Source organism: Acipenser ruthenus, chromosome 30, assembly GCF_902713425.1.
Source record: "Acipenser ruthenus chromosome 30, fAciRut3.2 maternal haplotype, whole genome shotgun sequence".
Taxonomy (NCBI): domain Eukaryota; kingdom Metazoa; phylum Chordata; class Actinopteri; order Acipenseriformes; family Acipenseridae; genus Acipenser; species Acipenser ruthenus.
In genome coordinates this window covers 13,705,470-13,716,447 of record NC_081218.1, presented here as the reverse complement: position 1 = coordinate 13,716,447, position 10,978 = coordinate 13,705,470, and the positions used below count along the sequence as shown (strand labels likewise).

Below are 10,978 nucleotides of genomic sequence, written 5' to 3'. Positions count from 1 at the left end.
CGTTGCAGTCCCAGCATGCAGGAGTGCAGATTGGAAGCAACATTTTGAGTGCAGTGCCAAAGGTCGCTGCGAACGAACAGCATGCTGGGAACTGTAGTCTTTCCAGCTTCCACACCCGAGGAAGTAGCCTCAATGTTCTAAAAAAAAAAAAACTACAGCTCCCACAGTCCTTTTCTGCTGAACAGACTGTTTAGATCAGACTCCTGCTGGGAGCCGGGGATGTGCAGCACCAGTCTAGGTAAGTGCTCTGCCTTTCTTTATGAGAGCTTCTTTTCAATATGTGCAACTGTGCAGCGTTTGAAGTCGGTGTGTCTTGCCGTGAAAACTTGACTGCTGTTTTCTATTTGCAACGAATGTATTCAATGTTACAGAAATGCTGTGTCAGTTTGAGAGGAAAAAACAAACAACAATTAGGGCTTCAAAATAGAGCTTGTTCTGCAGGATTATGACCCAGTGTTTGAACTGCAGCCTTCTCCAGTTATACTGAACACAGCACTGGATTTGAATGCAGTTCTGTTCCACTGGAGAGATACGCAGCACCGGCTCCCTTCAGCTGATTACCAGGCTCATGGTTCATATCTTACCTGGGCCAGCTGCTGTGTGTGCAGACAAGGCACGGGTAAAGTTACCCCTCCCATCGACTGCAGCTTTGTTCTTGTTTATTTGAACCAATCAATCTGTCTACCAAGCCTCTAGAGTATTTACCCCCCTGCTATGCCACTGCTGGATTTATATTACAGCACTAGGGAAGCTATCTGAACTGCATTAGCCACACTGCACCTGTCCCTACCCTGTACGCTACGCCCCTTCTAGAATGTTCTAGAACCTTCCAAAAACACACAAGTCTTCACACAATTAATATTTATTATTAAATACAGCTTACAGAAAATACATTTGCTACAGAAATGTGATTCCAGACTCAATAAAAGACAAGACTAGAGTTGGCTACCCCTGCCTTTCAAATTGCATTGATAACTTTCAAGTTTAAACAGAATCTACAAAAAAGGACAAGGGTCTACAAGCCAGGCATTTACAAAGAAGAGATTTACTGTGGAAGCTGTTTCAGAGTTGAGCATAATGAGGTTTGATGAATAGAAGAGAGGGTAGTTTAAAGTGGGCTCTTGCCTTGAAAACAATGCAGGAAAAATGTGCAAAAGTTCATTTCTGAAAAAATACCCAACGTAAGCAAGATTCTCATCTTCCAGCTGCTGGTCCTTTACATGAATCTTGTTTTTACATAAGCTGACGCGCTGCAGAGACTGTGTCAGCTAATGCTTTGCACAGAGTCTGGTGTGGATGGAAATGTGGGTCGTCGCATTTAGTGTTCAACCACATGGCTTCCTGACAGATCTGCCAGGGTGGAAATCTGAAAGAGCTTTTACACAAACGTCTCAAAAACTGTGAACCACTATGATCATGCAGGTGTGTTCACTTAAAAAAAAAAAAACACAATAATCTCAAGTTCACTCTCGATGGCATAATTGTGTAAACATACATCTTTATAAATAAGACTTAATACTGTATATAAAATAACTGTCTATTGATCCAGACCTAGGATGTAGTTATTTGTTCAGTTTTTCTTTCACTGGCTTGTACAGGCTATATCTCGGGGTCGCTCCTCACTCAGACTTGTCTTTCCGCTTCGCTCTGAACGGAACTTTGCTGGCGACCGTCGATCCTACGGTGGTCACGCCCCCAGCCACAGCAGACACGCCCCCTTTCACCAGGCCGACACCCACAGAGGGCGCTGCAGTCACAGCTGACTTGGTCATCTCGAAGCCCTTCCCCCCCAGCCAGGCCACGCCCCCCACAGTGGCTCCCACCACCCCCTTGGTGGCGCTGAAGAGGCCGCCGGTCACCTTCCAGATCATTCCGGGCTCGGTCGCTGGATGCTCCTTGCCGTCGCCTGCACAGAAACACACGCAAGACTTATGAGGTTTGAGACATTCATGGGAACTCAAGAAGGGGGAGGGGAGCCTAGCTGCAGAGACACATGCACTGTGGTCTTTTTCTTCCTCTGTGCGGTCAGGGCAAGGTCGTGGACGGCTCTGTAGCTCCACTGTTTTCAGATACCTGCTTTCGAGGGGCTGTCTCTGCGTTTAAGCCATGTTTCACTCCCCCCACCCCAGTGGAAACGAATCTCGTTTGATTCCTTCAACACTGCAGACCTGTTAACAGAGCTAGGAGAGAGATCACTCCACTCCAAAACACCAGTCCTGTAAACTAATCCCATGTACATCCACACCCCTTTTTATACTGCAGTACAAGACACTGAAACGATGGAATTAGTTAGCAAGGCTTGGGTAACGTGCAGACAGAGTCACTAAATTGGGGCATGTTGTGTCTGGTGGGGTGCTCACCTACATAGACTCCTGGACAAACTATAATGCATTTATCATCAGGAACAGCAGGTGAAACTCAGATACCGCACAACAATGTAACCAGTTCAATGTGTGCTAGAAATTCAAGATGCCTGCTTTGAGATACACTGCCAGTGTACAGACACTAGAGGGCACCCTACTTTAACATAACATTGTGGATAACAATACCATTTGTATTTCAGAAACTCAACCACCTTATGCTACACAGTAACAAATATCCTCATTAACATGTTTACTCTAAATAACCAAACAATAAATCACAGGCACAAACACACTAGATAAGTTTTTTCAAACCACTAAAAGTGGTTGAAAATACATGACACATAAATGCGTAATTGGACTGTAATTAATCAAGGATATGGTGTAATTACAATTACACAACTCCAGTCCCAATTGCATTGTAATGCACGGAGTTGCACTGGTCCCATTGTAATGGAGCCCTTACCATCGGCAGGTTCTTTAGCAGCGGATCCTGGAAGATTCTCCTCACAGCTGTTCCTCCGCTGCATATCCGAGCCCACAACCTGCAAAATTAAAACAAGCACGCAAATATTGAACAAAGAGCCACTGTGCAAACCGGGCTTGGTAGAGGAGGCGTGGAAATGCAGCACACAGATACAATCGAGGTCACAAATCTGGTTCTAAACACTGAACTAACTGAACAAGTTACTGGAAAGAGAGCAAGTCAAGCCTTGGGAAGGGCGTGGTTGTTTACATCCAGCCTTAATCCATCCATGAAAAAAACAAGCAAGCTCAACCCATGTGCGTCGTGTGGCTGTGTGTGTGTGGGGGGGGGGGGGGGGGGGTAAGGTTGCTGTCTTGTGCTCTTCCAGTCCTTTGTTAATAGCACTGTTCTCACCCCTCAACAGCTGGCAGCCTTTTCTCTGTTGCTAGGACACCTCAGAACTGAGATGTGTATCTCAAGGGCACGCCTGCTTAAATGCTAAACAGACCCACAGAAAATGTGAAATGAGGCGTTTCACCACAATAGATTTTTTTTTTATTTCAGTTAAACCTTTTACAGAGTAACTTTGCACAAATTTTCAATTTACAATTGCAGATCTGAACTGAAAGAGCTGACGGTTTTTTTTCTTGAATCAAAATATATAAAAATCAGCATGAGTTGATGTGCCATTAAACCGAGCTGTAGCCAAAACCGCCCTGTTTTGGCTAGATTGCAAAACCTTCGTGCTCGATTGATTCCTCCAGGGATCAATCGTTTCTGCTAATTTATGCCAAGGTTTTTTTTTTTTTTTTTAAAAGAGGTCTGCCAATATAACCCATTACTGCACGCGAAGCAACCGAGAGCCTAAACCAGTTCGAAACCCAGGCTGGTGGAACTTTGAGACTTGAAGTGACGTCATCACCACATCACCAAGTGATCCCATTAGAGGTAGACGCATTGCAAAACCATCAACGGTCTTTAAACTAGCTAACAATACACAAACGCAAGGAGAAACTGGAGTTGTTTTCGAAGACCTGCCGGTGTTTATTTAATGAAAACTTCGATGCAATAAGATAAATACGTGGTTAACAATCAGCTTTGAAGTGTACTGTTTAAAATAAATACCATTTTAAAATTACGCATGAAACAGTTAGCTGTTGCATATTTACGTGTGCTTTAACTTATTGGAAGTTAAGAAACCAACACGGTATATTTATACAATAAGCGTTCTCTGCTCGCTGGAAAACTAAACTAAACGTTATTTAAACACAGAGGCAAGCAACCGCGGCCGATACGTATACACTGAATTCACCGTAATTAGTCTTTCCAAAGCTTGCTATAAACAAGCCTGCTTATTAATCAATCAATCTGCTGAAAAACTAAACAAGATAAGTAAAAATAAAAAAGCTATGCACGTCATATTTGTAAACGCTTACCTTCACCATTGTTTGTTAATTTAGTGCGATGCTTCCCCCGTACTTCAAGACTAGACAATACCCGCGCCTACAGCAGCTGTCCCAGGTGTGCGGTTCTTAGCAGGTATATAGGAATGATCTGTATAGGTGCAAATGCACGAACTAGACCCGAAAACACGTGAATGCCATTAACAAACCACCCTTTGTGCAGAGAGCAGGCTGGTAAGACTGCAGCAGCTCGCCAGTTCCTGTAGCTGAAGTTTCGCACTGCAAACGGTGTATCTGTGAAGTTTGTAGTAGCCGTGTCTATTCTGTCAACGTGGCGCTGCGAGAACTCTCTCCGGAACTGACGTTGACTAAATGTTAAGCCTGAAGCAACAGGCTGCGAGTGAGTCTGAGCAATTTGGGGGTTTGAGAAGTGGCTGGGTTCGTTTGTTTTTGAGGGTAGTTGTGAAAAATTTCTTAAGATGGTCAATTCCCCAATAAAAGCCATTTACCAGGACACACATCATATTAAAGCTTTGTATTATTATTATTATTATTATTATTATTATTATTATTATTATTATTATTATAGTAGTAGGCCTATTATTAGCACTACATACCAATCCAAGAAATACCTTTTTTTTTGTTGTTAAAACGCGAAATTAGTTGCATGTACATTATTCTTTGATTATCTGTGTAATATTGGTCATTCGCGGTTATTAGCATTAACAATTATAAATTCCATATTTGAAATTCGTTTATACTGGCTTCAAATATGATTAGAGTCGAACATAAAATCAAAGCGGTTATTCTTTTTAATTTCTGGATCTATTAGTGTATTAAAAAAATCGTTATTTTGCCTATGTCATGTTTATCGCGTTAATGCATCATCTTGACGTACAACAGTGGTTTCCAATCACGGTCGTAGAGGGCTACAGCACTATTCCACCCTTGGTTTAACAGGTAAACTGAGATCATTAACTACTCCAGGTTCTGTGTGGCGGTTTAATTGGTTCAGTTAAACAGTTTAGAACTGGGTTCGAGGAAAGACCAGGAGTGGACGGACCAACTTTGTCCACCCCCTTGCCGTACAACATGATGGCGAACCAGTTGCAGGCAGTAGCTGTTGGGGGCGCGCACGGAGTAGCTGTTGGGGGCGCGCACGCAGCGCTGACGTCGACACGGTGATCCCCATTTGAGCGAGCGCCAACCGGCATGGCGGGACTTGGTTGCTAACGACGTTGGGGTTGGCAAGTGATTAAATCAATCGGAAATTAATTTTAAAATCGTGCCATTTAGGTGTGTTTAAAATCAATCGGTTCAGATATGTAGTAAATGCTGTTGCAGACAGTAAACAGTTATTTTCATCAGAGATTCATTCGTGCGTGGGTGTTGTCGTATTAACATATATTATTGGTTACGGTAATTTACCGCGTTTAAGGTAAATACTGGTCGTTTGTACGTACATGCATTTAACTTAACGAATACAATAATACAGTCAATTAGTTTACGTTAAACACGAATTTCATGCATACGGAATGCAGCTACAACAAACCCGCTCAGATGAGTCTGTACGTCGGACCAATTCTGTTATTTAAATTTGACTTACAATTTTTTTTTTTTTACCGAAACCCCCGTTCGATAACCGGCTGAACTACAACACATAATAAATTAATTGTCCACTGTAAATATATAAGCCACTTTCCCGACACTAGAATGAAATACTGTTGGTTTGTTCCAGCTGTCTTCAAACGAGCTTCGCCATGGCGGGCAGTGACGTCATTGGTTACCTGCGACAGCAGCAAGAGCGGTACGGCAGCACTGAAGAAGGGGGACGGTGGGGCAACATGGAGACCATGTACAGCAAGAGGTAATATATCCTGTGAATCAACGGGCAGCACAGAGGATTAAGAGATCCCACTGCGGCGGGGCACCTTGTAAAAACAGTAGTTATACCAGCACTAAGCACCTGAACGAAATGTTCATTACAACTACCCATTTCCCTTTCTGAAACTGAAGGCTGATTGAAAATAAATCAATAAAGATACTGTGCAACAGTGTTGTTGGGGTTTCTTGCTGGCAGTAGAGTCTGTAGTACTGGTGATCATAAACTACAAGAGGTCTGGTTCCAGGCACACCTGTATATACACTGTCCTTAATGCAAAATCTGTTTTTGGTTCACAGACTGTGGCATCAGCTGACTGTGGAATTGCTAGATTTAGTTCAGAGTCCAGCTTTTGCCACTGAAGACAGGATTATCAAGGTATGGAAATATTCTGTATTTGTATTTATTTAGAGGCTTAAAGTATTTTTTTTTTACCCCCCTGATTGCTTTTATTTGCGTTGTGTTTTAGTTGTATGAAAATTTCATCAGCGACTTTGAACACAGGTAAGAGTTGAACACGTATTTATTTCCTCATTTAGTGTAGAAAGTCTAAAGCATGTTGTTTTTGTTTCTTGTTCATTATGTTGTTTTTAATGCTGCATCCCTATAATCTGGATACACACGGCTGACTCTGAGCGTGCAAGGCAATTGAAGCAGTGCAGTGTATCTGTGAGAGATCCTGTGGCCGATTTGCATTTTAATTGATCTATTTAATTTAGAATCAACCCACTGTCCCTGGTTGAAATCATTTTACTGGCTGTCCGGCAATATAGCGGTGAGTTCACAACCAAATTAATACTTGAAGCTTTGTGTAGCTAGTCGTATTTTTTTTAAATCCTGTATTTTTGGCTTTTAATAATACAGTGGGGTGGGGGTCCTAATAAAGTGGCCGGGTTGTATCTCTGGTGTTTTGACCCTTTTTATTTTCCTACAATAGATCCTGAAAGTTCACTGAAGCTGCTGGAGAAAACCAAGGAAAAGGTAAACGTTGGCTGTTGCATCTTATTTTTATTTTTTTCATAGAAAGAAAAAAAAAAGCTCCCCTTGTGGTGACTAAAGAAATAGCAATCAATTTTAATATTAAAATGATCGCTTTTGTTATCGTCCATTTCAATACTTAGGTTAAAAGCAATGACGAAGCTGAAATTCTCTGCAGAACTGCTATTGCTGCAATCAATCTGAAAACCGGCGACCATCCAGCAGCTAAAGTAGGTATTGCAAGGGGGACGGTACCTCATAAAGCACTGCTGTGTAAGATGTGTACTGTGCAGGAGCTCTGTGTTGAGTTTAAGGGTTGCCGTGCCCATACCTATCTGGAAATGCCTGATTTTCATCTTTTAAAAAGTGTGTTGGCACCTGGATTGCATTGTGTTCTTGTCTTCTTATTGTGTGTGTTTTTCCTTCAACAAGCAAACTCTGGATGAAGTGCGTGTGATGCTGGACAAGCTGCCGGGGGTGACGTCTCTTCACAGTCGCTTCTACGACACGTCCAGCAGTTACTATCAGGTCATGGGGGAGCATGCTTCTTATTATAGGGAAGCGTTGCGCTATCTGGGCTGCATTGACCTTGCTGAGCTTTCTGGTGAGGAGTTTACTCGTGTACACTGGTGAAGGTGCAGTAAGAGTAGGATTGCTGAACCTCTCTCCCAGCTTTAGCATTGACCTGCGTTATCTTCTTACCTTTCACATTGGTTTAGCCCAGTACAAGCCCCAGGCGGCGTGCACTAGGGTCAGCACTCCCTCACCTAGCTAGCAGAGGAGCAAACCACATCATTTGCAGACCTGCATTGTTTTGTTTAGGAAGTTTTTGTATATAAATTTTGTTGCCTTTCAGTTCTAAAAATCAGCTGCCACCTCAACTAGTACTGAGCTGCACACTTGGTGGCTTTGTTTTTCATATTGTGTCTTCAAATACTCCCAGTTGCAATGCTGTGTTCTTGTACAGTGTGTCTGGAATCTGTTTACCCCAAATATTATGTAACACTTGCTCATTCTGGGATGGCCACTAGGAGTGCTATGTGTACTTATTTCAGTCCCAGCAATTCAACTACATTGCTTTTATTTATGTATTTTTCATATGTTCCTGTGTTAAGTGCCTTGCAATATGAGATAAAAAAAAATACAGTGCTGTCTTGCACTTTTGTCTTTAAGAGCTATAGTTGTAAAGTCTTGGATCATTTTCAAGCTGTTGCCATGAACAGATTCTCAGTTTGTAAACTGGCTGCACATTGCTAGCCATGATCCTTGCTCTATGCTGCCATCAGTGTATAGTGGAGAAGCCTGGTACTGCAGCTCTGGGGTTTTTTTCAGATTGCAGTAACACAATTTACCACTGTCTCTGAGTGGCAGCAACGAACACTACACAGGTGAAACAGCCTGCAAGTGAAAACATTAAGCTAAAGTTTTATCTGGGTATCAAATATCAAGTATTTATACATATCACACAGACCAGTATTTCACATTTCTGCCACAGTAATACCAATAGCTGATGCACTGGTGGCGTTGTCCTCTTAAATTCACCACAGTTTATTATCAAAGATTATTGGAAGCACATGCTTGATTCAGCTTCAAGGCGTTTTTATCTCTTTTTTTCAGTGGATGCTCAGCAGCAGAAGGCCTTCACCCTCGGCTTGGCTGCCCTGCTGGGTGAAGGGATTTATAATTTTGGGGAACTGGTAAGACTAGCTGGTGATCGTGATGTTTTTAAAGCACTGTTCTACAATTAAATTCTAGGGTAAAACTGTAAACGGAACAGTATTTCGTGAGCACTTGCCACATCTTTGTATTTTTTTTTTATCATTGCATTCTTGTTCAGTGTCTTAACCACCTTGTGCATAGCAGCAGACCTGGGTCCAGTTATAATTACAGTTACACTAAAAAACAACAAACTACACACAGGAACACGTTTGCTCTATTCATTCTAAATAGTCACAGGTACACATATAGATAAATACTGTACCATTTATTTATTTCAAACCAATGAGGTCACCAAAAGTGGTTTAAAATACAAGAATAATGATCGAATGATAAATCACTGCGTAATTGAACTGGAATCGATCGATTACTGTATCTGGTATAATTGCAGTTACGCCTACGCAGGTGTGCCAAGGTTCAGTTTCGACCGTGTTTTAAGCCCGGGTTGCCCGATTTTACGTTTGTAATTGACCCCAGGTGTGCATGGCAGCAAAGTGAGCTGTTCATTTCTGTTCAAGCTGATGCACCCCATCCTGGAGTCTCTGCGCAGCACTGATAACCGGTGGCTTATCGACACCTTGTACGCGTTCAACAGTGGCGACGTGGAGGCTTTCTTCATTCTCAAGGGCTGCTGGGACTCCCAGGTGAGCACATTTCTTCTGCAGCCGGTACGAAGGAAACCCAGACCAAGTCTTTGTCTGCTTTACACTTTAAAATGCCTTTCCCTGTAGAATTTCTAAATGTCATGTTTTTCAAATAAGTAACAGCAAATCCTCAAACAGTAGCAGCAGAAGCCCAGTTATATGCATGATAGCTTCATATATGTTTTGTTGTGTTTTTTTTTTCCCCTGGCAGACTGACCTAGCTGCGAATGAGAGTAAACTGAAAGAAAAGCTACAGCTGCTGTGTCTCATGGAGGTGACAAGAAGCCACTCTGTTGAAACTGTAGAAAGCGTTAATGCTGACGATCATGTTTTTAGCGTCGTGTTCTAGTGCCCTAGTTTTTGAAGCAGATGTTTTAATACTGTCCTAAACAGTAGTCTGTTTTGTATGTGAAGTTTATTTATTTTTGTGGTGCAGATGGTGTTTACTAGACCAGCCCATCACAGACAGATAACCTTCCAAGAGATCTCTTCTCAGGCCAAGTTGCCCGTCAATAAGGTGAGACTGAAGGAATTAAGAGTTACAAGGGTTACCTAAATCTGTGTATTGCATTGAAATGGGTCCCCGCTAATGATTGGCTTGAGGGTCACAAGAGGGTTTCCTGTCTCTGTCCAGGTGGAACTGCTTGTGATGAAAGCCTTGTCTAACGGTCTGGTTAAAGGAAGCATTGATGAAGTTGACAGCAAAGTCCACATGACTTGGGTGCAGCCTAGAGTTATGGATCTGAAGCAGGTAAGGGTGGCTATCCATGTGCAACAGAAAACTTAATAAAAAGAATCGAAGCACAGCTCGGCATTGGCCTTTGGAGTCCTGCCGGGCCGTCGTGCTTCAGTGATCTCCTGACTGCTCTGAAACACACTTCCTAGGCTGGGTCTTCTCTCCAGGGTACAGGAGCTTGCAGACCTTGTGTCAGTTACAGCAGACTTGTTTGCTGAAATTACTATTGCAATTACAATGCTATTGTCTTCAATTACAATTTAACAGGTTCAAGTGGCTTGACAGCAGGAACTGAGGTTGCCTGTTGATCTCTATTATTATTATTATTATTATTATTATTATTATTATCCAAGTCCTTCTGATTGATAAGTGGAGGTTGCTGCAGTCAGGTGACGGGAATTTCAAAATGGGAGTAAGTCGGACCGCTGATGTGTGATTTCTCTGTGTCGAGGTTTCTGGAATGAAAGATCGCCTGGAGATCTGGTGTGAAGATATCAGGAAGACGTCCTTGCTTGTGGAAAACCACGCTCACGAAGTTCTTGGATAGACTGTACAAGGAGTTCATACCGGATGGGGAGGACCTTCCACATTTTTGCTTGTTTTTCTTCATTTTGCAAATATCTAAAAGAAACTGCATGAAGTCTGAACTGAAATGCATACCCCTTTGTTGAGCCAGTTAAATAAATGTTCTTCTTGCCTTGTGCTCCCTGAGTTGAGGTGGTAGTTTATTTATTTCTATCTAGGTAAGAAACCATTGATCTGTTCTCTTGTGTAATAACAGGCTAACATTAGG

The 10,978-nt window shown here is 42.3% G+C and overlaps 2 protein-coding genes across 10 annotated transcripts; one reads left to right on the top strand and one right to left on the bottom strand.

Annotated features, from left to right (window-relative positions):
- Positions 1-158: 158 nt before the first annotated feature.
- LOC117966048 (26S proteasome non-ATPase regulatory subunit 13-like) lies at positions 159-10,888 on the top strand. Of its 9 annotated transcripts, none has more exons than XM_034911434.2 (14): positions 159-238; positions 5,968-6,096; positions 6,411-6,489; positions 6,581-6,615; positions 6,831-6,886; positions 7,049-7,092; positions 7,233-7,319; positions 7,522-7,693; positions 8,707-8,786; positions 9,324-9,449; positions 9,661-9,723; positions 9,886-9,966; positions 10,084-10,200; positions 10,637-10,888. In XM_034911434.2, exons 2-14 carry the CDS (start codon positions 5,990-5,992, stop codon positions 10,730-10,732), a joined length of 1,143 nt encoding a protein of 380 aa, XP_034767325.1. In that variant the 5' UTR covers positions 159-238; positions 5,968-5,989; the 3' UTR covers positions 10,733-10,888. The 9 variants fall into 9 exon arrangements, with proteins under 9 accessions (XP_034767325.1, XP_034767323.1, XP_058860738.1 ...); XM_034911432.2 differs by lacking the exon at positions 159-238 and adding an exon at positions 1,808-1,936; XM_059004761.1 differs by lacking the exon at positions 159-238 and adding an exon at positions 3,848-3,866.
- LOC117964513 (transmembrane protein 263-like) lies at positions 847-4,401 on the bottom strand. Its single transcript, XM_034908302.2, has 3 exons — positions 4,263-4,401; positions 2,827-2,905; positions 847-1,906 (listed from the first exon to the last, which is right to left on the bottom strand). The coding sequence occupies exons 1-3, from the start codon at positions 4,269-4,271 to the stop codon at positions 1,620-1,622; spliced, it is 375 nt and encodes a 124-aa protein (XP_034764193.2). The 5' UTR covers positions 4,272-4,401; the 3' UTR covers positions 847-1,619.
- Positions 10,889-10,978: the final 90 nt, after the last annotated feature.

What these genes read in the sequence shown, in the direction of transcription:
- LOC117964513 (XM_034908302.2), bottom strand. An exon ending in TGCTAAAGAACCTGCCGATG is followed by an intron (nt 1,907 to 2,826) that starts GTAAGGGCTCCA and finishes GTTTCTGTGCAG; the next exon opens with GCGACGGCAAGGAGCATCCA.
- LOC117966048 (XM_034911432.2), top strand. Translation starts at nt 1,890, where the DNA reads ATGCTCCTTGCCGTCGCCTGCACAGAAACACACGCAAGACTTATGAG. An exon ending in GGCTGTCCGGCAATATAGCG is followed by an intron (nt 6,887 to 7,048) that starts GTGAGTTCACAA and finishes TTCCTACAATAG; the next exon opens with ATCCTGAAAGTTCACTGAAG. An exon ending in TGACCTTGCTGAGCTTTCTG is followed by an intron (nt 7,694 to 8,706) that starts GTGAGGAGTTTA and finishes TCTTTTTTTCAG; the next exon opens with TGGATGCTCAGCAGCAGAAG.